Consider the following 27,620-nt stretch of genomic DNA (forward strand, 5'->3'; position numbering starts at 1 on the left):
TCTTCGCGGGACGCCTGGGAGGCCGACACGCTCCGGTGCGAGCAGCGCCGCTATGGGTTCTCAAATGCGGCGCCGCCCCACCGGGCGCATGTGGGGCATTTAGAGACTGTCTGGGCCCCAACCCCAGAGGGCCCGATGGGCGGACAGCCACCCCGAGGCTCTGCTGTGCACGGCGGCCCCCCTGAGGGATGTGGAGGTCCACGACATGCGGGGGTCTGTATGTGTGCGGCGGTGCACACCCAGTCACACGTGCTGTGGGGCTGGGGTCCCCGGGGTCTCGTTGGAGAGCGCCCCTGACTGCCCACCAGCATCTGCGTGGCCGGGCCGCCAGCCCCCGATGAGGAGACCCGACCAGCTAACTCTACCACTCAGGCTGGCGCTATGGTGCTCACAGGGGACAGGGTGGGGCTCGGCACCGTCCCCGTGACCCAGAAGGGTTGCTGAGGCCTTCTGCCCTTTAGCCAGACACACGAGGCCCCCGGCATGCGAGGGTGTGGCACAGCGCCTGAAGGAGCGTGCAGGCCGGTCACTCTGCCGGTAGGTGCGATGCGGCCTGAGCCTCTGGAAGGGAAGCTGGGAGCCCGACTGCTCTTCCCACTGGTTTGCACACATGGCCAGTACGACTGGGCTCAGGACACCGGCCCGAGCAGGAAAGAAAGGCCCCTCGTGGCACACAGTGCCTGCTCCGTCCCGGACCGAGGTCCCTGATGGCGAGTCCACGTCTATGCACCCCCCCGCCCCCACAGTGGGAATGACAGACCCACGGGAACAAGAGAAACGGTCAAACCGTCCTCCCGGCTGCCCCATGGTCTCCAGAGAGAAGTTCTGGTTTAACGTATCAGCGCCCGGTACGGATGCAGGCTCTGCAGCCTGGGGGCCTTCTCCCCTGAGAGCGAAGCCCCCTCCCACGCGTTCCCCAGCTCCCTTCCCTCCAATCCACCCCCAGCCCAGCACGGAGCCCGGCTGCTCCGCGTACCCCCAGCACGAAGGAGGAGAATGCCCAGAAATGCGGCTTCCGCTGCTCCCCGGGCAGCTGCTGGGTCCTGACGTCACAACCCCTCCTGCTGGGCACCACGTCCCCCACCTCCTCGGTGCCCACATCCACTGTCCTCCAGACTTCCAATGGCTCCCCAAAGGGCAAGTCACTAACTCAAATAGCGTGTTTGCACACATTGCCTCCTCTCCCCTGGAATCATGAGAATGAATGGAACAGCCATGGCCTCAGTGCCCACCAGCCAGGGAACAGATGTGACAGTGGGGCTCGAGTGGGCCGTGGACAGAGCAGTGGCCCCACTTAGGGGCCAGCTGGTCCTACAGGTTTACCTTTGGGGCCAGGGGGCCCTGGAAATCCGATTCCAGGCTGGCCGACAGTGCCCTTCTCTCCCGGGAGGCCTGGCCTTCCTGGGGTTCCAGGAAAACCTCGGTCACCTGTTGTGAGCAAGACCAACAGTCCATGTGAGAAAAGCCGGTCACTGTTCCAAGCGCACCTCCAGGCAAGCGAGAGCGCGGAGAGTACCTTGCGGCCCGGGGAAGCCTGGGGATCCCGGAAGTCCTTGTGCTCCGGGGGGACCCGGTAGGGGCACAACTTTTCCTGCTTCGCCCTTGGGACCTAGGCAAAGAGCAAAGACGCCGTGTGAGAGCCCATGTCCCGTCCCGAGCACGCTGCGTACCTGCAGGGCAGCCCTCCACTTCCTGCTTCTCCTTTTCTAGAATCTTTCAAGCCGTGTGCATGGACTCTTCACACGCCCTACTCAGACGCAAGGCATACGGGTCTCCCAGGCACAGCCGACACATTCTTTTGCTGCAGACTCAGAAACGCACTTACGGTCAGTTCCAACCTGGGAATGGGCCTCTCAGGTCAGCAGAGCAAACGTGGCTCTGGCACATCAGAGAAGCCTGTGCTTCGAATCCAGAGGCCGCCTGGGTCTGGACGGCGAGGCCAGCCTACAAGCCTACAGAGCGCAGACAGCTGACCGACAGCGCTGTCGACGCCTCCGGAAGCTTCTTCCTTCCCTTCCTGCTAGGAGGCCTCTGTCTCCCCAGCTGGTCTTTCTGACCGCGTTCCTGGCCAAGAAGTGCCGGATTCCTTTGTGCCCCTCTGCAAGTTTTCAGATTCAAAGTACCTGGAGATGCTGATTTTGGAGTCAGGAGCTATGCGGGGAGAGGTCAAAAGTCCCTTTTTCAAGATTGGGGGGGGTCCTTCCTTAGTCAAACCCAGGATTTCTCTGCCCCCAAAGGAGTCAAAAAAGAAACGTTTCTGGGATCCTCTCTAGATCGTGAACAAGAGTCCAGGAAGTCGAGACTGGGCGCTAGGTAATCACCAGGCGCACAACCAATGAGAACAACGGTAAGAAATACACAAGGGCCCTCTGCTCGCACTTGCAGCGAAGACGCTAGCACGCCCCGTGCGGGAGAGCTTATGAGTTACACAGTACACGCTGTGATAGGAAAGTAACAGTTCCTGGTGGTACAGGAATGGATAAAACTCGGGCTGGATACATAGCTTGTGACAGAATCGGCAGATCGGTGAGCACGAAGGCCATGCAGTTGTCCCCCGTTATCAACGGTTCCACAGTGTGCCTGTTTCCCCATGGTCAACCGTGGTGCAGCTCAGAAGGTCTACGGTGACTGGACACCGCGTACGTGCTCACATCATTCACCTCGTGTCACCGCACCTCAGAGGCCTTCGGTCCCGTCGCCCCGTCACAGGAGGAGGGGTGCACGCGGGACGGGAAGGTGTGCTGACAGCAATGTTCACGACACTGTGTGATGTGCGTTCTAGTTCATTCCTGGTTCTTCTTGGTCATCTCCTCCTGGGGCCTAACTTACATCTTAAATGTTGTCATAGGTCTGTCTGCATGGAAGAAACCTCGTGTATGTGGGGTGCAGTACTGTCCTGGCTTCAGGCTTCCATGGGGGTCCTGGAACGTGTCCCCCAAGTACAGGGGGGCACGTATCATCTGATTCCTCTTCCACAGTCATGGTTGGCAGCTTTCGTCACGTAGCTAGTTACTACGTGGTTCAAGCCTTACCAGCCCCACAACTGTGACCATCCAAAGCCCTTTTGTTCATTTTCACGACTTCTAGGACATTTCTTCCGTCCCTCTTCCGTCCCTCCTCCGCGCCCACACACTGCCGGCCTCCGCTCTCCCAGCCGGGGTCCTGGGGAACTATGGATGTGCTCGCTTCTCGCCTGAAGGTTATCCCATGACCTGTGCCCAGGAGCCTGCCACGGGCCAGGACGGGGCCACCCCTGACCACCTCTGTCCCCGATAACACACAGGGCTAGGGGCCAGTGAGCACACCCATGGGAAAGCCTTGCCCCGGCCTCGCTCAGCCAAACCCTGGTGGGCAGTACACAGCAGGAGGGCAGGGTCAAGCCGGCCTTGGGGTTGGGGGGGGGCCTCAACACAGACCCGCAGGACACACGGTGAACGAATGACAGAAGCCGGCACAGCCAACGGCAGCGGCGGGCAGAGATCACCGGGAATCCGCCCCCAGGCCCCGGCCCGTCCGTGGACAGGTGAGACCACCTGGCTTGGGAGACACAGAAGCCCACGTAGACTGCTCACCAGGGAGACACAGAAAATAGGTAAAGAGGGAAAAAACGGGCTCAGGCTGGTATCCCCCGCACAGTAAGGCCCACCTGACCCGGGAGGCTTTGTCTCCTTATTAGAACAAAATCATCCATCAGTTCAGCTGCTTTGTCGTCAGATTCGTCACATCACCTGGCCCTTCCCACGCACAAGTCTACAAGGTACATTATACCACGGAGGGCCCGGGCCAGGCCACCTTATGGAAGAACGGCACCCGACTCCCGTCCCCACGTCGGAGAGCCCAGTGCTCTGAGCACTCGAGGTCCTCAGGCCTCACCTGGCTGGCCTGGGGAGCCAGGGTTCCCTGGAAAACCCGCTTGTCCCTTGTCGCCAACGGGGCCAGGAAGGCCGAACCCTGGAGGCCCTGGAGGGCCGGTGTCACCACGACTGCCGGGGAATCCAACTCCCCCGGGGGGGCCACGCTCTCCTTTCAATCCTACCGACCCCTGACATGCAAAGAGAAAAGGGAACGTTATCAGCAGACACGCCCGCACGCGGCCATCTACAGTCCTCCACCGTCTGCAATAAATTAGCACCACAATCCCACTGGCTAATGCCGGCCACGGCCTCCGCCCTCCACAAGGGTCAGCTAGCAGTTAATAAATGACGCCAGCATTCCTGCGCAAGCTGGGCGGGCACCCTCCCTCCCCGCACAAGGACACACTTCAAAGAGGGGAGTATTTGTATGTGGAACCTTCTTTTTAAGGATAACTTGCAGGCCGCTAACGCTAAACTTCACCTCCCACCTGACATCCAAACGTCTAACACACCGATGCCTTCCCGACGGCCCGAAATGCATCAGAAGACACCCGTGCCCTGTCCCCACTCTGTTCCCATCAGCAGCATCAACGCCTACGGCAACACACTTAAGTCTCCCCAAGGACCACAGAACATCCCGTGTGACAATCACCACCCAAATGAAAATGCACAGATACGACTCAAATAACTCATTTCTTCATTCTTTGCAGGTCCGCGTCTACGGTGGGCATTCCAAGTCTGGAAACAAACATACCGGGGAGCCTTTGGGGCCGGGCAGACCCGGATGGCCGTCTCTCCCAGGAGACCCTGCTCTGCCTGGCATCCCGGGCTGTCCTGGAAAGCCTGGGTCTCCTTTGTCTCCTTTGAGCCGTGCGTCGAAGTAAATCTCGCCAGGCTCTCCCTTGGCTCCCGGCTGGCCCATCAGCCCTGGTGCGCCTTGCGGGCCCTACAAGCACAAAATGGAAGACATCGGTGCCCAAAATGAGCCAGCATGATTGTCACACAGCCAACAGTGATATTAACAAGTCACCTCCTTAAAAAGTGGCAGTATGGTCAAGCTTATTTATTTTCTAGAAGCAAGTCAATAGCTCCGTGACAAAGCCATGATCTGACCTCTCACTTGTTTCTATTGAAAACACTGAAAAAAGAAGACTTTCCCAGGTATTATAGAGGCCAGGCTGGGGTGGGGGGAATGAGAGTGTGGCACTGGGAACCCAGCTTCCGGGACAGCACAGGGGAACTGGCTTGTCTCTTCCAGCAGCTAACATTTACGAGAACATTCCAGCAAGTGCGGGAAGTGGCCAAGTGAGACTTCTGGGGCCAGGAACTAGAGAAAGGGCTTCCAGTGCGGATGGGTGAAGCGTCTGAGGGCAGGACAGCAGCCACGGGTAGAGGAGAGTCTGGGGAGCGAGACCGGCCAGCGCCAACACCGCTGTCTTGAGCAGTCAGCAAAAGAGAATGGACTTTCCCAGGAGACACAGCCTAGCACATTCTCCAGTTCCTGGAAAGTTAAATCTTCAAGGAACGCCCACACCCACAGATGGTCTCTCCTCCAGCCTCTCTGAGAATTGGGGTTCACGAGGTTTTCAAATACTTGTCTCAAGCACTCATTCCCTGAGGCCTGAGAAAAATCTCTCGGCCTCCCTGCTGACTTGGCAGGATGCAGACTCTTGGACGAATCATTTAATTCCAATTCCTTCTCACACACTCCCTCGGAAAGAGCTCTTGGACGTATGCGAGTCACATGTGCCCACACCCTTCTGTGTGGGTGTGTAACACAGAGGAAGGAGCTGGGAAACAAGGGACAGACCCAAATTCCCACAACTTTAGATTTGAGAGTGGGCACCGTTATTCACCCGCCCACCACGTGTCACAGCTCTCTCGGCACACCACTCCTGACTCGGAACAGGTGAGGGAGCGGACACTCCGAGAACCTCGGTGGGGCGGGTGGGGGGGCATGGAAAAGTCATGACTTAGTTCGGAGGTGCTGTGGTATCTCGTAGCTTTCTCTCCCGAGGTAACACTAGCTCCCACGCATCCTTAAATCGAGCTCGGCCGCGACTCCCCCGCGAAGCCTTCCCTGACATGTGTCCTGGGTTTCCGCGGTGAAGGCGACTGTCCTCGTTACACAGACCCTTCTCCTTGCCCATCTCTCTGTCCACCGGTCTACGGGGAGCCGGGGGCGGGCCCGCGGCTTCCCGACTTTGCAGCGAGGAGGTGCTGCAGGAAGTAGACGGCGAACTAGCAATATCCGCCCGTTAGAAAATAAACCCCGCCGTAAGGACTACGACTGATCTCTAGTTTTCTCAACCTGGAAGGCTCAGTGTTACTTTGCGGTGATCATTCGCAGCTTGACACATAGTTTTCCAGGCTGTGAGCGTACAGTGCGGATCCACCATTTCTCACCTTGGTAACAGTGACCTTGACGGCTATCATTCAACAACGAAATCTAGATGGTTTTTTTTTGAAAGGCGACACCTTGACCCTAGGCTGCCTCCCATGGCTTCTCTGCCACAGAGCATCTCAATCGTCAGCAATTCAAAGGCCTTTGGATCCACATCTCCCGACATGAATGAAGAGGAATCAAACGCTGCGTTGAGCACCTCGCCTCGGCTCCATAAATCAGAGGAGATCGACGGCTGTACGGTCTGCCTCAAAAAAGCGCCACCACCATGGGGTGTCACAGCTCCTTTCAGCTGACTGTCCCAATGGCCCCGAAACCCACTCAGGTCCCCGCGTGGAGCCAGCCTCCTGTGCCCGCCCCTCCTTCCAAAAACCCAACCCTCGGCTTTCAGAAGGACGTGCCACAGAAATGCTCTCCAAATGAAACAGGAAGGCAGAGCTTCTCATCTCTTTTCATCACCGTCTACTTTCCAGGACGCTCTGCCGGGTCGTGGCACCTCCTACAGCCCCAGCCTCCCTCAGAACGAGAGGGCCCCGCCCGTGAGCCGTCACAGCGTGCAGCTACTGGACAGCCGCAAACATAAGAAAAATTACTACCTGCTCAACTCAACTATTTACCCAGAAACAGCTTTTTTTACAAACTTGGCCATCTGCAGAGAGAAAGGAGCGCTGGACGGGGAAGGCGGGGTTAGAAGTTCCGTTGTGCATTTGCTCTATTTTCTTCTTCATCCGGACTCGTCCTCAGCTGTCCTCCCTCCTTCCCCTCTTCCCACTGCTATTAGCTGCGGGGCTGGGGGCTGGTGTCTGGAAGGGGTTGCAGGCAGAATGGAGGCAGGAAGCTTCCAGGAAGGCCAAGCAGATAAAGACCATGTCCAGAGGTTAATCGCGTCCTCAGCTGCTGCTTCAAAGCGCTTCTGGCTTTGATCCCCACCAGAGTTAGGGCTTCCCAGTTATGTGAACTTCTCATTTATTTAGAAATATTTTAAACAATTGAGACTTGTAACTTAGCTCCCCAGGCACCAGGGAGGTTCTGGAAGCAGAATCCCAAGATCCGACTTCAAAGGAGGAAGCGATTGCTCGATCCCAGCTGCGTCGGGGCCGTTTCAACTCACTGTGGCCCTGACCCGCTTCTAGAGAAGCTGCCAGTAGTATTTTTAAACATCACAAATGTTAAAGAGCTACATCAAAAAGGAGTAAAATGCCAGAGATTTGACTTTCATTCTGGGACAGAAGAAAAAAGAAAAGCAAAAGGGAAACCAGTAATGAAAGAAAGTGTGGAAAGCGGCTGACGCTTGCAGAGCTTAGAAGAACAAAGAAAATAGGAGAACCAGGCCCTAAGGTTTATGCGCTTCAGAAACAGAGCTGGTGACGTGAGAGAAAAGGGCCTTTGGTGCGCGGCATTACGACGCTTCTCTTCCAGTCAATGGCTTCTTTTCAAATAAACTAGGAGAGTCAGGGAGCTGGTTTTCATTTCACTGCAAAGTTTCATGTCAATCTGAGATTGTTTCATTTGTAAACTTAGCAAAGCGTCTTCACAACAGATATTGGTGGGTACAAATTTTCAAAACCCGTCTTTGTGAGAGAAGAAGAAAGGAATGTGGAATTCCTCGAGGGCAACAGGCCAGTGACGCTGCATCTCTCCACAGACTGGCCCCAGAGCTGCGGCTCCTGGTGGCACCGTTTGTTTTAAGAGCCCCTGAGACCCCATGGGAAGGTGACGGCATCCAGCTGCCCCCAGACACGGGTACGTGGCAACTGAATTCTGACCAGGTGAGGAGAGAGGTGGGCGATACGGGGATTCCGGACTCCACAGTCCTGCTCCCCCTCGGGTGAAGACAGGGGGAGTAAATCTAACTGCTCGACAAAGCCACGCCTGACCAGTGCCCAGATCATGCAGCAGAAGCTCTATCCGCAAACACATCAACATACACCTTTGTCGGTCAGCTTGGAGGCAACTTCTAGAAAGTACGCTAACGCAGACAGGTTTACTTACAGGCAATCCTTCCAGACCATCTCTGCCAGGCAAGCCTCTGTCGCCCTTGGCCCCTGGCTGTCCTGGGAAACCTTTCAGAAGCCAAGAGAGACGCAGCACATTACTGATGGGACACATCCCCCAAACCCCAAACCTTCCATTCTCAGGATTCAAGAGCACAGACATCTCTACACAAGTGGATGGTGTCTGAGGGATCTCCACAGAGTGACAGAAATGCTCCCAGTGACCCTGAGTTTGGACAAGCACCACAGAAGCAGCTGGTGACCAGAGCCCCCCCACCCTCACCCCCGCCCACGCCCCGGGATGGCTTCCGCCAGAAACCTGCCCTTCGCTTCGCTGGAGGGACGGAGGTTGTGTTGCTGAGCAAACCGTACGCTGCTGACCTTTGACTGGGGATTCGTTGTGGTGCCAAATTTTAGGTCCTCTTGATGATTTTCCAATCATCAAGATGATTTTCATCTTGGTGAGTTTTCAAAAACCCCAGAAGTCTGACCTAATATTCTCACTATCAGGCTCTGGTCTGAATGTGGAAAGTGAGGTCTCTCGTGGCACGAGACGCATTTCACTGTGAAGGCTCCGGCCCACGGAAGCCAAGTCGGGCCTGGTCCCGGTCACGTCGGGGCTCTTACCTATTTCTCCCGGGGGGCCCTGCGGCCCAGGGGGCCCACGAAGTCCCGCTGTGTCACAGATGAGGCAGCTGTCTCCTTTCTGACCTACAGAGGGAACACAGGGGTGTGTGTGCACAGGCGAACTGTCCTGCACGTGGCACTCCGCCAGAGCCCACGGCCGGGAGCTGACACAGGGCCTGTGTAGACAGTCTGTGTCCCTGAAGCACGGCAGAGGCAGAACAGGGGCCCATGCATGGGCCCCACAGGGTTTGCTCATGGGGAGACGCACTGCTGACCACAGGCTGGGCCGGCTGGCGGTGCCACGGCAGGAGGATGGAGGTCTCCACATGGAGAAGCTCCTGACCCCGTGTCATCCCAGGGGACACCGGCTCAGCTGGTAACCAGAGGGAGTCACAGACACTGAGTGCTCGCTGACCCTCCCGGGTGACTTCTAAGACCACGTCCAACGGGGCCTCCGAAATGTAAAACCCTAACGTTTAACATCTGCGACTGTTCCCATGCGGCATTGTGTGGCAGACTTTGGGAGAGGAAGAAGCCTTTGCAACCCAAAGCCAGCCACAGTGCCCAAGGGCTTGGTTTTGGGGGCAGCGTTGGCCGCTCTACTCTCTGGCTACTAAGAGACACAACGACACTGGACTGTCCGAGGGGTACGACACACTCAGACAGGACTGCGGACACGGTGAGAACCCGCTGTGGGCACAACAGTGAAGAGAGGACCATGTGCCCTGGGCTGGGTTGACAGAAAACGATGGCGATCAGTAATGATAACCTGAGAGCAAGGGGGGAGGGGCCCAGTCCCAGGGCAGCTCCTCTGCTCACACGGATTGTGGGACCAGGGCCTGGAGGGGTGGCAAGCGTTCCAGGTGCACGACTGTGACTCGGCTCAAAGAAACACATCTGCTCTTGAGAAAGGCACTCTCAAACTCTGAACCGAGATCGCACTAAGGTATTGGTCTGAGGGGTTGCTCTGCGGGTCATGCGGACAGTAAGGAACATAACGTGTCCAGGCCACAGCGCCCCATAGCCTCCAGGTGGCAGCTCACGCTCTCTGTCTCCCCCATCCCCTCCCCCACCTTGGAGGCCCAACCAGGGGACACCCCAGTGGAGCTCCAGTAGGGAGCCCCATCCTAGGAATGGACTGCGACGAGAGTTCCAAACACAGGAAGGCCCACCAGCGGCCACCCACGTGCACAACTGTGTCCCTTCCCAGCACCATTTTTTACAATGATGTCCCTCTTACCTTTTTCTCCAACCTCGCCCGTCAGCCCTGGCTGCCCTGGAATTCCGGGGGGGCCCTGGGCCCCTGGCGGCCCAGGCTGGCATTCCACGATTCCATCTGCAATGGATCGGCGTGAGTTACGGGACTAGTCCCGGCACCTGAAGCGAGGATTTGCACCTCTCTTCCTCAGTCGCTACGGTAACACCGAACCGCTCTGAGGCTACTTGTAAGTGCCAGAGACCCGGCTTTACCTGGCTTCGAAGCAATCCCACAACGTTAACTTGAAAACAGGCCCCGCACAGCACCCGTCTGGCCAAGCGCCACCACAGGCTGTGACAAAACATCTGCTTGATGACCCTAGAGCACATTTCAGTTCGTTTGTCCTGTCCCGTGTCTTACTTCCTTCCTACCTTGCGAGTGCACACATCATCCTTATCTTACACATGAAAAAACTGAGCCAGGGGACACCTGGGGGCTCAGTGGGTTGGGCGTCTGCCTTCTGCTCAGGTCATGATCCAGGGCCGTGGGGTCCAGCCCCACATGGGGCTCCCTGCTCAGGGGGATGTGTGCTTCCTCCTCTCTTCCTCTGCCCCTCCTCCCTGCTCAGGCTCTCATTCGTGCCCTCTCTCTCAAATGAATAAAAAATTAAAAAAAAAGAAAAACGACAATTCATGCTGATCCCTTCGCAGGGAAGCATCCAGCCTGGAATCCACTGGTGCCCCAGGTTCCGCACCCGACCTCTGCAGGGACCCGCAGCCCTGCGAACGCCCTTTCTTAACGAGGTGTCCGCACTCCAGCAAATAAACCACCGGGATACGCCGCATACGACCCTCCGTCAGCCCCCCAGAAGACTAGGGCTTCGGGCACTCGCGGGGCTCACACTGTGAGTGACATGGCAGGACTTGCCTTAAAAACCTCCACGCGTTCCCACGGGATGAACTCGTCTCAGATTGTCTTACATCCTGCGCTGGTATCACTCTGGGACAGCGGGACCCCTGAGTCAAGCGTTCGTGCTCCGCGCTCAGCTTTGACGGCGGGCTGACGTCAGACCCGTGCGCGCTAAGTTCCCTCAGAGGTGAGGTGGTCGGTTCAGTCCCCACCCAGACTGTCCCCAGCAGCCCCTTCCTGCTTAGGGAGCGCGTACCAGATGAACAAGAAGGTGCTTTGTCAGCAGAAGAACCACACGACTCACTTTTGCGCTGATGCTGGGAGACTCAGAGCTGCTTAACGTGGCTCGTTAACCGGTTTCACTCTTTTATTTTTACTACTCCTTTCCGCAGCCTGACTAACGTGGTGAAGACACCTCAGTGGGACATGAATGACTCGCCAGTCCCCGGACACCTGCGCTTCTGTGACACCCCAACTCCGAGCGCCCTTCCCGCACCCTGCTAGCTCTGCCCTGACACCTTCCTACGCAAGACGCCACGTGCCATGGTCCCCAAGAGCACTTACTTGTGTGGCCCGGCTGTCCAGGGGGCCCGGGAGGCCCAGGGGGGCCCGGGAGTCCATCCCGTCCGCTCGGTCCTGGCAAAGATGTGCCCGGAAAGCCCTGTGCACCTTTCTCGCCTCTTTCCCCCGGGAATCCAGGAGCCCCGATCTGCCCTGGTACTGGAAAGCCTGAAACCAGGACGGAATCTCATGTAAGGAACCGCAGTGCGGGGTCAAGGCCCACAGCACAGACTGACTTTCTTAACTGTGTTCGAGGGAAAATGGTACTGACCGTCCCTGGAAGGGGAACCGCTCTGCAGAAGTAAAACAAACTGAACTGTCAGGCTTCTTACCCTGTACATGTTGGCAGTCAAACGCCTCTTACAACTTACCATTAAGAAAAAGGGCCTTACTACCCAGACATGAAAAAAATCTGTGTTTTTTTTGTTTTTTTTTTTTTTTTTGGTGCAAATAGTATTCCCACTGCATGAATGAAAAGGCCAGTGAGGGTCGATTTCACTTCCACTTAGAGGCTCAGGGCATGAAAATGTCACCAAAGAAAAGCGGACACAAGGCCCAGGGGACGGGAACTGGGCTGGTGATGGAAATAGAATAGCCAAGAAGCAAAGTTAAGGACAAAGACGATGTTCTGGGAGGAGCGTGATATTAGGTCTGAACACGGAAAGCGGAGTTGGGGGATAAGAGGGAGGTTGTGCCACCGTTCCGGGTGGGCATAGAAATCTCCCACTCATGCCGGCAGGAGCACCAGCTCGGGGCCGCCCTTGGGGCCTCTGGTCCCAGCCCCAGCCACTAGGAGCAGGAAGGTGTCTTGGCCTTAAAGAGCAGAGTGCAGAGGACAAGGGAGCGCCCAGGAAGACAACTGATCCTAGAGTAGGAGCTGCAGTCATAGGAGAAGAAATGCTACCCTCACGTGCGCTCATCAGTGCCAGCAGGACCAAAGGCGGCCCCTTGGGGCTGGGGCTGAAGGCCCCACGACAGGAGGGGAGGAAGCACCCAGCTTGGCCACAGGAAAGGACCCCAGGGCTCACGGAGTGCAGCGCTGCTGGGCCCGAGGCCGGGCTTTGACCAGGGGAGAGCAGATAAGGCCAGAGCAGTTTCACAGACCTCTGGAAACACTCTAAGTTAAGAGATGAACAGGCAGAAAAAAGCTTTAGAAGTAAACCAGGCACACACCAAGGGAAGACACAGAGTGACGTGTCCACTAGGATGGCTGGAAGGTCAGCATTTTCATGACCACAGAAAAGAAAGTGGATGGAAACAGAGAAGGGTGATTTGAAAGCGAGATCCACAGCTTTAGCAGGAACGCAGGCAGTGAGGTGCCTGCGCGGGGCCTGGAGCAAGTCCTCAGCACCGGATGGGGTGGAGGGTTACGTGTTCCAGCAAAAAGGAACGAGCCCTGGGAGAAATTACAGTGGGCGAGCTGTCGGAAAGGGAAATGATGAAAAAGAATAAAACAAAAAACTAAATAAAAAACACACAAAACCAAGAACGTAAGGACTGTGGGCACTGGGTTGTGGTGTGGACTCTAGTGTACATGTGGGTTTTCCTCACAGCCTGTCTGATCTGCTCCAGGGACTGAGGGAGATGTGCGTGTGCACACATTTGCACACATGCACACAAGCGCTTGTACACAGACACATGCGTGCACAAAGACATATGCACACAGACATTTGCACACGTACACACACACAGGAATCCCACCACGAACTAAGCAGTGGGCACAGTAGGATCACACACTAAGTACAAGCGAGGCACATGGGATGCCCACGGACAAACTAGACCAGAGATGGTTAGATCAGTAAGGGGGTTCAGCTGAGTCTGTTCCCAAGAGAGAAACGAAGGCTCCCTGGAGACAGGGAGTGTGGCCACTGACAGTGAGGAGCCTGCGGGCCACTGGGGACCTGCATCCTTGGGCGGGGGGCAAGGAGACTGGGGGGCAGGTCCGAGCCAGGGAGAGATGGGAGGACTTGAGGAGAGACATGAGAACCCCCCCAGGAACACACACAACCCCATGGCCACCTGTGACTTCCCAAGTCAACGACCAGAGCTGTGAACGTACCTTGCCGTCATTACTAGAAAAACGTGCAACAGAATCGCCAGCCATTTCTCGCAGGTCACTAACGAACGTGAAACACACACTCAGGATACGAACCACACACATGTCGTACGACTACTCCCACACAGTCAGCCGAGGATACTCACCTGGAGGGCCTGGCTGGCCTTGCAATCCCGGGAAACCTTCAAAGAGAAGGGAGAGTCAGACAAACCGAGCCTGCAGGTCTGTCCCCCGAGGCCCTGGGCCAGCAGGGTGAGGGAAGGGCACGGGCAGAAACACAGCGCCTGGCCCTACAGGGCTGGATGGAGATGCTCTAGGAGCCCCAGCGCCAGGACGGAAGGCAGACCTGAGTCTGAGACAGGCCTCAGTCTCCAGGCGGGCCTGCAAGGCCTGTCGCTGTTACCAAACCATGAGAGCGCAGGTGGAAACTGGTGGAAATGGAAGAAAGGTAAAGTAAAAGAGAAGGACAGAAGGAAGGAGGGAGGAGGAGGGAGGGAGGGAAAAAGAGGGAAGGGGAAGGATGGGGGAGGAAGAGGAGTGAAGAGGGAGGGGGAGAGGAGAGAAAAGGAGCGGGGAGGAGGAGGAAGTAGAGGGGAGGGAGGGAGGAGGAAAGAGGGAAGAGAACAGAAGGATGGGGGGGCTAGAGAGAAGGGGGAGGAGGGAAAAGGAGAAACGGAATGTACCTTTGGGGCCTGGCTCTCCTCTCAACCCTGGGGCGCCCGGGTATCCCCGCTCTCCTTTTTCTCCCAAGGGTCCTGGGCCGATTGCCTGAATTACAGAAGAGACCATGAGAGGTGCAGGGGAGTGGCTGGGCTGTACCTTACGGCAGTGCAGACGGAGAGACTAATCATCTCCAAACCATCTCAAGAAACGGGAGAATAAGAAACAACAGTTGGGGCACAGCGGAGATGGGGGAGTCGTGAGAAAACAGAAAATGGACCCCCCCCGCCCCCCCCCGCACCCTGCACAGTTCTGCTTCCTCCTGTCTTAACTGGGCTTCCCGCAGCGTTCCCCGTGCAGTCAAGCCAGAAGGGTGCGAATTCTGAGGGTTGGGTTTATTTCGAATCTCTAACTGTCCACGCAAGCCGCTCGGTGAACAGAGCACCGACAGAGCGCTCTCACAGCACCCAGCCGGGCCCCCGCGGGAAGTATCAGGGACGCGCGAACGGGCCCCTACAAGAGGTTTTCGGCTGTGCTGGTTGGTTTCTGTTTTTGTTTTTTGAAATGGTCCAAAGTGGGGACTTCCTCAAGGACGGACGGATACAGGCCAAGAACGCACTACAAAGCAGTGAACTAGGTCAGCACGACTCTAAATCGGGCGAATCCAAGGAAAATGACAAAACCAAATATTGCAGATTGCCCTTAAAATAGAGTTCCTTTGTGGCATTTAAATTCACAGACGTCATTACAATCTGCGGCCGCGACACCAACAGACCACTCGACCGTGGCTGCCAGGTCACAGGGAGAGTCAAATTATGGGTGGTCAGTTTCTTTCAGCATTTTCCTTGATGGGCCATCAGAAAAAAAAAAGTTTCAAAAAGTTTTGCTCTTATCGTTATCCATGGCCAAATCTTTCCAGTGTCTGTGGTCAAGGAAATGTAGAAATTATCGAAATATAATAAAAAGTAAGTACCAAACGCCACACAATATAGAATATAAGTTTATGATTTTAAATAACACGCGCCCTCTTTACACACACACACACACACACACACACACACACACGTCATCCTAAAAATACCGTGGGGCACGTGGCCCCAGATCCCGACAGACGACCAAACAGCACTTTTACTTTTACTCACAATTCCAGGTGGGCCTGGAGGACCTGCTTCACCTTTGTCTCCCTACAAAAGAAGAAAGACTTGTGTTTTTTGACTAGACAATTGTCTTAAGGAAAGCATGGCTCAACTTTTTGTTCCAGAAAAATAAGGACTGCGCCCACTTACACTAAAATTGTTTTCCTGTGCTACGCAGCCCTCACTGTGAGGGACTCAAAGCCCCTGCACCTACTACACCAAAAACGGACGCAGGTCCCTGTGCTTTGCCGGACCATGATGTGAGGAAAGAAGGATTTCCGCGAATCGTCCGGGGTCTAATTGTTCACGTGACAAAGCAGCTCACAGTGTTTGCTGTGTCTGATCGCACGCTCCCTCGGGCAATGCGAGAGTCTTCCTGAGTTGAATTAATATCTGGCGGTTTTTCAATAAAATAAAAGTAAATGGAATGAAAGCTTCCGATTTCTAAATACGTTTTCTTAAGGAAATTATTTTACCAGAGGTTTTTAGGTGTAAGGCTGTCAAGCCTGCACCGGAAGTCAGAATGAAAGGGTATCTGTGGTTTCATCTTTCCCCCCTAAAATCCAGCATGACCTGAAAACATCCGGTGGATAAATTCTAATCACCTTTAGGCTTATTTTCATTCATATTAGAAGAAAAAACCCAAAGGAATTAACCGTGCTATGTCCGATGTTTTACATAAGCCCCACAATAACACCTCTAGGAGTCCCCAGACCTGCACACACCCCATGAAATCGGCTGCCCCTTTAAGTCAAAGCAATAAACTTAGCAGTAAACCCGCATTAGATGCTTTGATTTTCCTGATTTGAATATGAGACTTTAGAAGTATCTGCAAGGCTTAAAAAATATCTTAGTGAAAACATCCTAGACACACTTACCTTTTAAAGCCTACAGGATCGGACCTCCTCAACAGTGCAAGTGTCAGGGAAGAATCTTTCCCTCCGTCCCTGGCTTTCATGAGCGCGCTGCGAGGCCCGCCCCTACCCGCGAGCGCTGCTGGAGATGCTGTTCCAAAGCTATTTCCGTTAGCAGAGACTCAGGCTACCTGGTCTCGCATCAGTGAGCATTTTCTGCCTATCACATCGACAAATATTTCGTAAAGTTTGATAACAAGCACTTGCCCAGAAAAAGGGCGTGACAGGTCAATGACCAGACAAGTGAACACAAATTCTTGTCCTTATGAGCATGTGGGTACGACCCACACACCACGCAGCACAAGGCGTGGACGCAGGATGTCCCGGGCGGCTGCACATGCACATTCAGAGGCATCCACGCCACGTCCTTAAGGGAGGAAGCTGGACGCCCCACACAGCCCACTGTTCCAGAGGGTGTGTGCGCGTGAACGCACAGGAGGGTTGTGCATTCTGCGCACCTCTGATCAGTAACAGGAAAGTTAAACAGCTTGCTTTCCTTCACTCTGTCTGCATTTTTTATTGTTCCGTAACTAGATAAAATTCATCTACTACCAAAGACACATAAAAACCTAAAAACCTGAACAAGTGGAACATTTTATGCTCCTCTTTCTAAAATAATCACCACACGCGTCAATAAAACCACGAAGTTAAGGCGTGTGTTGCTCACAGGAGAGCAGTCATTTTTATTATTTGAGCCCCGTGCTTTAGGAAACTGAACCGCAGGCTGAAGGGAATGCTTCCACAGTGTCACGGCTTACCTTGAAACCTTCACGGCCTGGGAGTCCCGGGTACCCCGTGTCGCCTGGAAAGCCCTGTGGGGGGACACGAACAGCACCCCTCATAAGCAATAGCCAAGCCAACAGTTTGCTCTTAAAAATTACAGAGAAAGGGCTGCCTGGGTGGCTCAGTTGTTAAGCGTCCGCCTTGGGCTCAGGTCATGATCTCAGGGTTCTGGGATTGAGCCCCACATCGGGCTCTCTGCTCAGCGAGAAGCCCGCTGCCCCCTCTCCCGCTCCCCCTGCTCATGTTCCCTCTTTCGCTGTCTCTCTGTCAAATAAATAAACATTTTTTTAAAAAAATTACAGAGAAATACTTACTGGACTCCCTTTTTCTCCTTTTTCGCCATCTTTTCCAGGTTTTCCCTGTGCAATAAAAGATGGAGAGAGACATCAGTATTTCACGAAAGCAATAATAAACAGTATCCAGCACCCAGGCCAGGAAGCTGCATGGGCTGACAGTACCACGGAGTGAGAAATGCCGTCTATGCAGGACGGCTATGGAAACGGGACAGCAGAAGCAGAATTGTCAATGCTGAAACAACACAGCCTGATGAGTTCCCCATCTCCTAAGGCAAGCGTTGCATCTGGCTGCACAGCGAACAGCAGAGAAGTTTCCGAATGGCAAGGGCTGGTGGCTGATATGCAGAGGATTCGTTTCAATGAAGGTCCCCCCATCACTGCGGGGTGGGAGCCGGAAATCAGCGGGTGGGCTCCTGTCCCCAGGCTTCACGGGCTGGGAGGCATCTGAGCATCTCAGCTCTTGGATGCTCACGAAGCAGCAGCAAAGGGCACGGAGCACTCCGAGCAAGCGGACGGGGGCTCTCAATGAGAAGCCAGCAGGCTCGGGCTAGGGGCTCTTCCGAGAGACCAGAGCCCCACCTCCCAGGCCTCAAATGGAGGCGGCCTCCTCATTCCTGCTTACACGGGCTCCAGGAAAGCCCTTCGGGAGAGGACAGGGAGAAACCGAAGAGCCCGACCAGCGTCTTCCACTCAGGCTTCTGTAAACCCAGGACTCCAGGAAAGGAAGGAACGTGCTCTTATAAGAAGCAAAAGGACTCTGAAGGTACTCACTCGGGGCCCTGGCTTTCCGGGCTCCCCTTTCTCTCCAAGCCCTGGCATTCCCTTGAAAGAACAAAAAGAGAGTGTCATTAGGGTATTTAAGTAAAATATTAAATTATGCAAATATCCCAGAGAAGGTGAGTAAGCTTGTAACTTAAATCCAGTACAAACATTCATATGAAATAACGATGAACAAGAACAGAGTACTCACCTGAAATCCAGGTTCACCTTTTTGACCCTAGAAGAATTTTTTAAAAAAAGAGCAAGAGAGTGAGCCGTCAGTACTAATGGCTATATTGATTTTTATATACACTGAACGTGCAGAAGTTAAAAAATTCCTTTTCTTGCTATATTAACAAGGAAGTTCTCCTTGGTCTCCAATATTCAAATCTCAACACTGGCAAGGCTATGGGTTTAAGACGAGCAGCTAATCACACTCAGTGTGTGGCAGCAGTGACCGGCCGCCCCCAGCTGGCCTCCCTGCCGCTGCCCCAGCCCAGCCCCAACCTGGTGCGTCTAAGAAGCCCTCCCTCGGGGGTCAACCTTGCTCCAATCCAGTCCCAGCTGCCTCTGCTCTCCAGACACTCGGATTCTGTGGGGCAGAGAGTCTATAAGCCTGCCCTGCAGGTCGCTGGTGAATGTAACTGGAGAAACCGGATTTGGACCCCATTTCCCTATATCCCTTCCATTTGTCCAAAATTAGAAAGCCAGCCTTCACCGGACAAAATCCATCTCCTACCTTTTCTCCTTTGGTGGCAAAGTCTCCTTTTTCTTTAACTTGAGCTTGTCCTGGCACTCCCGGAGGCCCACTGACCCCCTGGTCACCCTGTTGATTCAAACAATGGGAATGAATTAGGCAAAACATTAAGTATACAAAGAAGAAAATGCAGAGGCAGAGAAAAGCCTAAAACAAAACATCTATTTTTTTTTTAAATGTAAATTATCTCTGTCCTAACCTATCCCTGTCTCAGCAGAAAGTTCAGTTTTGGTAGGAAGACGGCACAGTAAAGACACGAAGCCAGGAGACCCTCCGGAGTCAGGAAAGCCACCACATCAAGAAGAACACCAAAATGAGACACACGTCTCCCAACGCATCCAGGACTGTTTTTAGGCAGTTTATGTGTCCACGGTGGGACACATGCACAGTCTGATGGCATTTGGATGGAGGAAAGGGGCACGAACTGCCCCAGAGAGCCTGGGAAGAAAGGAGGTATCTTTAGGTGCCCCAGAAGGAAGACAGCCATGACGAACTTTCTTCCTCTGGCATCCTAACGGTTGCGTGCAACGGAAGTACAGAATCCCAGTGACGGCACAATGAGCGAGATCCAAAGAATTCAATGGTGTCGTTTACAGGGTCACCTTACAGTGAGGTTTATGGAAAGACTGGACCAAATTCCGAGTGGAACCCAGAGGCCAAGAGTCAGTCCAGACCTGCCCAGGCCTCAGCCACATGTGGCACCTGCCAGTGGTGGTCTCTACACGGGTGTAGACAGCAGTGGAGATGTGGGCCCCGGGGCAGGTGAGGCCACAATCCCCAGAATCCCCACTGGCTCAGCCCCATTTCACTGATCTGATCCAGGGAAACTGGTGGAGAGATCAGCAGAGGATCAGGGACTGCCCCCCACCCCCGACCCTGGCCTCCCTTCTCCCCTGCTCCATTCTGTGCCTCGCTGTTTCTGTGGCTCACCTCCTCCCAATTTAGGCATGGCAGCCTTCCATCGCTGCAGGGTTAGCAGAGTTGTGCTACTAACAGCCAACTGACTCTTTCTTTCTTTTTTTTTTTTTTTTTAAAGATTTTATTTATTTATTTGACAGACAGAGATCACAAGTAGGCAGAGAGGGAGGCAGAGAGAGAGAGAGGAAAGCAGGCTCCCCGCTGAGCAGAGAGCCCGATTCGGGGCTCGATCCCAGGACCCTGAGATCATGACCTGAGCCGAAGGCAGCGGCTTAACCCACTGAGCCACCCAGGTGCCCCCCAACTGACTCTTTCATAATAAAGTCTAGGTCTGGCTTTATCACTGCGTGCAAACATTCTGATTGAACTCGATGTACCGAGAACTAGAATTAATGGCCTCATCGTATCCTCTGCTGGTCAGATCACAGGTGGAAAATGTCAGAGAATTCTTGCTTTCCATTGTAGGGAAAACACTAATGAAGGACGTGCAGAGAAGGCTAATATGGCTGTAAGGGACCAAGAAGGGGTTCAGAGGCTGCAACTCCTTTTATACTTAGAACTGTGAGTTTAAACATGAAAACACTCCAAAGCCATGTGTACTCACCTTGTCACCTTTTGGCCCTTGAAAACTTAAGCCCATTTGCCCCTGTTGATGAAAAATTAGGCTTCCATGTTACTTTGCTCAAAATCATCTAATAAATATCACATAAAATGTAATAACAGGATAGAGTTAAGGCAAGAACTTCTTCCAACATTTACCATGAAATTTTCAACAAAGTTGTGAACACATTCTATTCAATGTCTATTAAAAATTTCTTTAAAGTGTTATTGAAAAAATTCTATAAAACCTTTTTTTCAATTTAAAGCTTTTAAAATCTGACTATAGGAAACTAAGGGAAAGATCAGTGCTTCCAAAATAACGCATAAGGGTTGCTGGAAGGAAAGACAGACGGATGGATAGGAGGATGGATGGATGGACAGATGAATGGGGGCGGACGGATGGGATGGATGGATGAGCGGATGGATGGATGGGGAAGGATGGAGGATGCGATGGATGAACGGATGGGATGGATGGATGGATGGGATGGAAAGATGGATGTGATAAATGGATGGACAGATGGATAGGGATGGATGGATGAGGATGGATAGACAAATAGGCAAATGCATGGACAGAGGGACAGGTAGATGGACAGATGTTTAACAGAGATAGATAAAGAAATATAATTTTCCAAAACTGTTTAAAGAGACTTTAGAGTAAGTAACGGTGATTTCTCAGCCTTAAACAAATGCCAAAGAAAGTCAAATGAAAAATATTTTTACCTTTTCACCTGGAGGGCCAGGAGGGCCTGGAGGACCCTGTAAGAGACAGCATCTTAATTTAATATCATTCACAACCCTGGTGAGATGTACATGCTTCTTTCTAAAAGAGTTATCTTAAGGCCCCCAGAATTAATGCAGTTATATATTTGTTAAGTATTTAAATTTATCCTGTGCTTTGGATCTATAAGATTTGGAAAATAACTAGGAATTAGCCCAGGATAATAATTAACAGGGATGAAACACCTCAAAATCTTAGGCACTGCCCGGTGAAATCCCGACCCAAGAACGTGTCGGGAGCAGAGACGCTGAACGACATTCTCAGCCCAACTCTGAGAGTCCTAGAGCTTCCAGTTCAGAAATGGTGTTCGCCCACTTTGGATATAACTCTTTATCTAAAAAGTTGAATGATTTCTTCAAGGGCATAGGCCGTAGTGAAGGAAAAACCTTCCTGTGTTTGCAACAAAATTTCAGAGTGCTTTTTGGTCATTAAAAAAACAAAACAATAACAACAAGAAAACTAATCATTCTTGCAAGAATGAGTCCATTTATTTGCAAGAATATAAAAGAGGTTACATTTACAAGAATGGACGGAGAATTGCTGGATTTGATAGGGAGGGAGAGGGAGGGAGAGGAAGGGAGAGGAAGGGAGGCCTGACAAACCCTTAAGGACAGTCGGGCAGGCTATAGCGCAAAAGCGCGCTACCATCTGGGGAACATTATTCATTGCTGGCGAACATGACATTTAACCAATGGCTAAGTCTCGTTCGTATTAACGGTCTTGCGCTCTCAAAATGCGTGAGTGGGAGGAGATGGGCCCTCGTCCTACTGGGAACCACCGGCTGTGCGGGAGGCCAGCGAGAGAAGGGAGCCCTGGGTGGGGGTGGGGGTCTCTCAGAGGGCTTGTGTCCCGGAGGTCAGTCCTTATCGCAGACACAACACAGCTTCCCGCCGCTGCCGGGTCTGCGCCCACAGAGTCAGGCCCTCCGGGATGGCTGTTTCTACACGTCCATCTCCAGGCACAGCCGGCCTTGTCCATCTCTGAATTTGGCCTCCTCGGGCCACAGTACCGCAGGCAGGCCCCCAGGCCCCCAGGAATGAACGTGTTATCTGTGTGGGACATCGTGGCTATCACCGCTATCACCAGCCTCCCACCCTGGGCTCTGGAATATGTGTGTCCTAAGTGCCTGACACTCTCTCAAGAAAGCAGCTCATTCTCTCAATCCGGGTACAACAACTGTGTAAAGTCAGGATGACGCCGGATTTACTTCTGTGCCTCAACACAGCTGTTCCTCCAATGAGTAACTCCGAGGGGTTCCCGCCAACACTTACTGGTGGTCCGGTAAATCCTGGAGGGCCAACAGGACCCTGAAGGCCTGGCAGTCCCGGCGAGCCCTAGAAGTTATTGAAAACAGAATTAGATGGGAACTAGGAGAGACGCTTCGAGTGCATAGAGTTATTTAGCAAATGCTTACTGGCGCTCCTGGGGGTCCAGGAAATCCTCTTTCACCTTTCAACAGGGTCCCAGGCACATGCCCAATGATTTCACCAGGATCCCCCTAGGGGATGAAAAAAGAAAAAAAGTCACAAATACTGCTGTTTCTATAAAGACACTTGAGAACCCGCCGAGTAGGAGCCATGTGTTACGGGCATGGAATCCAGGAGCAAGGCTCTGTCTACACTTGGAGTATACACACTGCCTGCCTCCCAGTCACTGCTAGTATCTTACCACCCAGTGCCTAGTGCAGCAGGCTCGGCTCCGCTGGACAGGACGGAGGCGCCGGTGGAAGGAGCCTCAGCCTGAGCCCGCAGCCACCCCCCACACACGGAGGGAGCATGCAGATCAGGGCCACGGGCTCTGACCGTTCTCTTGCGGTAAGGATTATGTCACTAAAAGTCCCAGAATGAGCATTTTTATAAAAGCAGGCTGTGATGGTAAATTTTGTGTGTCTACTTGGCCAGGCCCCAGTACCCAGACACTTGGTTAAGCCCCAGTCTGGATGTCGCTGTGAAGGTATTTTTATGATAAGATAAACATTTAAATTAAGAGACTCTGAGCAGATTAGTCTCCAAGATATGGGTGGGCCTCGTCCAATCAGTGGAAGGCCTCATGAGGGAAAAGAAGAAAAACACCTGACCTTCCCCAAGAAAGAGGGAACTCTGTCTCCAGAAAGCCTCTGAACTGGGACCCTGGCTCTTCCCCGCATCTCCAGCCGGCCACCCTGCCCTATAGATTTTGGGGTTGACAGCCCCCACAACCATGTGATTCCTTAAAATAAATCTACCAGGTCATACAGCTATGCCCGCACACACATATATGCATAAATACACACACACTCCCTACTGGCTCTGGTTCTCTGCAGAGCCCCGACTAAAACATGGGATGGTCATGATACAGGACGATCATGTTTCTCAGGTGTTCTTGGACCCGGGGGCACACGAACACGCAACCTCACTCAGACACGTGGTCATCTCTGGTGTGGCTGTTGAGAAACTGGAAGTGTCCCTCTTGCAGGACTGTTCCCAACACCCAGACGCGCCTGCTCTCGGAACCGCCATGCAGCATGGGGCACGCACCCTGAGTCAGGTCAGCGAGAGCCATGGAACCCCACTATGCCAGCACCCCACCGCCAGGGAAGGACTCGCAGGCAGCATGCTCTGCTCCCCCACGACCGGGGAAGAATGCCGAGGGCCCAGGGCATGGCCAAGCACCTGCAGGAACCACCCCCCACGCCGGCTCACTGTGCAAGTGTGGATGGAGGAACCGCCCCCGCTGGGCTGGGAGCAGGGACCCCATCACTCCGCGTGCCACAGCAGGAGGGGCTCAAAGCATCCCTTCCTTACCATGGGCAGAGGGTTCTGGGTCCCAACCTGATGCAGGGGGACAGTCAAGCTGAGAAGGCCATGGATTCACTCTGAATAAGGAGGGGGCAGTGGCAGGACGCCAAGGATCTAGCCTAATAGAACTGGGGCCTTCCTGCAGGAATCACAGACTTTACAACAGTGACTCCAGATGACAGGCAACACAACAAGACGCCTGTGTTTAAGTGAAACCATGATACCGGTCTGAGCACTTCTGTCCCATGGCTCAGGGAAAGGAGCATCACTGGGACGGTCTATGCAGGGAATCAACCTGGCCTGGATCCTCTGCTAATACTCACTACCACACCGTGCTTCCCATCTCTGCTTACTTCCTACTCAGAAACTGCACCCAGGGTCTCAAGCTGACACCCTGAAATTTAAGTTTGTGCCTATGACTTGGATACTCATGGAACAGAGCAGGTTAGATGAACACGTTAACAGGTAATCAGTCAACCAAGGTGACCCGAAGGGAACGTGTCTGTCTGGCCCCCGCTTTCCTCCTGCAATGAACCCAGCAATGCGTGCGAACGTACCTTCATTCCTGGTAACCCTGGCGGTCCCTGGAAAAGAGAAGAGTGGCATCAATGTCACTTCTCAGAAAACGGCATTGGCGCGAAGATGGAAGTCCAAGGAAAGGAAAGCGAAGGGAACAAGAAGAGAAGAATTACAACCAAAGAAGGAAATTCTAGCGGAAACAGTGCTATACTCACGGGATTTCCAGCGAATCCAGGCAAACCTGGGGGCCCCAGAGGCCCTGGCTCACCCTAGGGGACAGCAGAGGGTCAGTCGGGTGCAAGGCTGACAGGACATCATTACAGATGCCCCGTCAGTTACTCCGGCCACCCCTTCAGAGAGACGTCATTTGCTGGTGAAAATGACATCCTAAAAACGATGTGTCACCAGATTTACTCTCCGTGCTCCTTCACAACAGAAGACAACTATCTGAGAACAGGGACACGGATGAATATCGGCATTTTATCTGCATCAGCAACAGATAAGAGGTGAGGAATTTCATGTTTAAAGCAATTACAGGGTAAGAGCCCACGAAAAAGAAAGGCACAATTCCATGTTTGTTGAATACTAAATATGGGGAAAGTGCAGCTCCTCATCAGATAAAAAGTGCTTTGCGGGGGTGGTGTCTGTCCAGCTGGGGCAGTAAAACCGTGCTCACAGGACAGCACCGTCCGATTCTCAACACGGGAAGCAGGGCAGCCTGAGCATGAGGGAGGGACTTTGTCCCAAAGTTACCTTTGTTCCATTGCATCCGGGGATACCTGGAGGACCGGGGGGACCGTCTTGGCCAGGAATACCCTGCAATCGAGAAGGTACAAAGGTTGCCCAAAGAGGACCGCCCAATGGCGCCGTCAGTCCCATCAAGCATCTCACCAAGGAAGCACGTGCGTTTTATCTACGTACCGGCAGTCCTGGGTTTCCGGGGTAACCCGATGCTCCTGGGGGTCCCTGTAAGGGTAGAAATGAGAGAAGGCACTGAGCACCGGGCCTCATCTCCTCCCACCGCACCCACCCGGCTAAGTGCCCGCAGCCCCCCACCCGGCACACGGACATTCTGCGGGAGAGGCGGCCAGGGCCCAGCCCACAGGGGCGGCACGTCTACACCCAACGTTGACTCGAATCGCTTCTAAAATCAAGGCTGCACCCTCACAAAGTGACTGTCCTCATTTCACACTCCGTGATTTCTAGGGAAACTATATACTGTTTATTACATGTATAAATATTACGTTATATACGTCGTATCCATGTAAACACATTAAGTCATGTATGTATAAGCAGATATAATTTACATTAAAATCTCGGATCGCTAGGGACAAGAGTTTGTGAGATCAGTCATCTCACTAGGGGAAGAGCACCAGGTCCGTCCCCGAGGAGCTCTGCAGCTTCTCCCTCCCAGGCGGCTCCGGGGCCCTGGCCGCGGCCTCCTGCCCCCGAAGTGCCAGCTACTTGCCCCCCAGCTGGGTAACAACAGCAGAAGGAAATGCTGAGTGCGTCCTCCTGCTTCTCTACTCCAAACCCTGCTCTCAGAGGTCTTCAACTGTGCCTTTCCCAGGAGGGGAGGCACAAGCCCCAGGCAGAGCGTGAAGAGCAAGGTGAGCTCTCTGAACGCGACCGCTTCTCACAGCAAAGGAAGCCCCTTCCTTCAGTGACTCCTAGACCTGTTATCTCCCCACCCCCAAAATAAAGCAGGTCCATGAGAGCCCATAAGGAAGAGCACATGGGAGAAGCACGGGGCGGGAGAAGCACAGGGCAGGAGAAGCCGGCCCGAGGATGGGGTGGAGCCGTGGCCAGCACTCACGTCACTTGTCCTGGCCCCACGGGCCCCGTGCAGTCACAGCACCGGGCAGAGAGGCAGGCGACGGGACAGGTGAGGAGAAGGGATGGAGGGGACGCCCCAAGGACTGCTGGGAGGTGGGAGGGGGCACAGAGCCCTCTCTGGGAGGCATCCCTGGATCACGTCTCACCACAGCATCACAGACTTAAGTCACACTTGTACTCACTCTTGTCCCTTTCGTTCCGGGCAGGCCGGGTTCTCCAGTGTCACCCTGAAACCAGACAGAAGTGTCACCATGAGAGGAGTGCGGAGCACCTTAAACCCACACCCTCCGGCCCCCATGACACAGCCAAGCTTACCTTTTGTCCTGGTGGCCCCTGCGGCCCCTCGGGTCCTTGCATCCCGGGAAACCCGATGACACCTTGCAACCCGGGGAGGCCCCTTTCGCCCTGTGGAGGAGCAGCAGCAGGTCAGAGAGGAGGCACGTCGGATGAAACGGAGGAAATGAGTCAGCACTCACTCTTCCACGTGCCACCCAGCACCGCACAAGTCTACGTGGCGTCTGAAAGCCGACGCCGCAAACTAACTCCTGTTTCGGGAGGCTCCTCCCTACGGCACTTCAAGCTCTCTGAGGACAGGACTTTTCATGCCCAACCCTGGCACATGCTTTCCACGCACCATATGCCAAATGCTAAATACTTTATCAGGTAATTAAAATAAGGAAGAGTTGGGGTTTTCTCACTGAATCAATCACGCACTCAGTCATCTAGTGGGATCGTATCAGCAGCAGGCACAACGCCAAGACCCTGTAAGCAGACCACCAGTCGGTTCTTCCTTCCGATTCCTAGGAGCGGTGTAGACGGAGCTCACGGTGTGAGCTGCAGCACGAGAGAAGGAGACTTCTCTGTGCAATCCGCAGTCTGATGACGCAGGCTTTCAAAAGTGTCCTTAAAACGTGGTTTTTGCAAAGGTACGATCCAAGTTTAACTACAGTCTCTGCCCTCATGGAGCAAAAAAGTAAAGTAAGAAACATTATCTTTAGAATACTATTATTTGGACAGTCCTAAAGGCTGGGGCTCTGAGCCCCAGGCTGACCCCTGAAGGACAAACACAGAATAAGTACATGAGGAGGAGAGAGGAGCCAGCAAGGCCGGATGGTGGCAAGAGGACGGCACCAAGGTCCATTGAGCCACGTGAGCACAAGAGATTAAGCAAAAATACAACAAGCACAGAGCGTGGAGTGGAGAGGCGTCCACGCCCGCCCTGGACACAGCATTTCTCCCAGAGGCATCGGTGAGCCCGTGATCTGGTTCCGCGGTAGTTAAGGA

At 53.8% G+C, this 27,620-nt stretch overlaps 1 protein-coding gene across 1 annotated transcript in view; it reads right to left on the minus strand.

Moving 5' to 3' along the window:
• The window catches only part of COL4A1 (collagen type IV alpha 1 chain), a 132,634-nt gene that overhangs the window by 25,087 nt on the left and 79,927 nt on the right, over window positions 1–27,620 (minus strand). The window contains exons 3-28 of the mRNA XM_047720395.1: window positions 26,652–26,741; window positions 26,519–26,563; window positions 25,422–25,466; window positions 25,254–25,316; window positions 24,716–24,769; window positions 24,539–24,565; window positions 22,619–22,702; window positions 22,476–22,538; window positions 21,147–21,182; window positions 20,431–20,472; window positions 18,891–18,977; window positions 18,363–18,389; window positions 18,164–18,214; window positions 17,411–17,455; window positions 17,072–17,125; window positions 15,406–15,447; window positions 14,287–14,371; window positions 13,750–13,785; window positions 11,551–11,715; window positions 10,120–10,215; window positions 8,880–8,963; window positions 8,251–8,321; window positions 4,609–4,800; window positions 3,874–4,042; window positions 1,517–1,609; window positions 1,324–1,428 (exon numbers count right to left, since the gene is read on the minus strand). Coding sequence (XP_047576351.1) covers window positions 1,324–1,428; window positions 1,517–1,609; window positions 3,874–4,042; window positions 4,609–4,800; window positions 8,251–8,321; window positions 8,880–8,963; window positions 10,120–10,215; window positions 11,551–11,715; window positions 13,750–13,785; window positions 14,287–14,371; window positions 15,406–15,447; window positions 17,072–17,125; window positions 17,411–17,455; window positions 18,164–18,214; window positions 18,363–18,389; window positions 18,891–18,977; window positions 20,431–20,472; window positions 21,147–21,182; window positions 22,476–22,538; window positions 22,619–22,702; window positions 24,539–24,565; window positions 24,716–24,769; window positions 25,254–25,316; window positions 25,422–25,466; window positions 26,519–26,563; window positions 26,652–26,741 — 1,951 coding nt within the window. The remainder of the gene's footprint in view (window positions 1–1,323; window positions 1,429–1,516; window positions 1,610–3,873; window positions 4,043–4,608; window positions 4,801–8,250; window positions 8,322–8,879; window positions 8,964–10,119; window positions 10,216–11,550; window positions 11,716–13,749; window positions 13,786–14,286; window positions 14,372–15,405; window positions 15,448–17,071; window positions 17,126–17,410; window positions 17,456–18,163; window positions 18,215–18,362; window positions 18,390–18,890; window positions 18,978–20,430; window positions 20,473–21,146; window positions 21,183–22,475; window positions 22,539–22,618; window positions 22,703–24,538; window positions 24,566–24,715; window positions 24,770–25,253; window positions 25,317–25,421; window positions 25,467–26,518; window positions 26,564–26,651; window positions 26,742–27,620) is intronic.

The sequence above is a fragment of the Lutra lutra genome, chromosome 3 (assembly GCF_902655055.1).
Source record: "Lutra lutra chromosome 3, mLutLut1.2, whole genome shotgun sequence".
Lineage (NCBI taxonomy): Eukaryota > Metazoa > Chordata > Mammalia > Carnivora > Mustelidae > Lutra > Lutra lutra.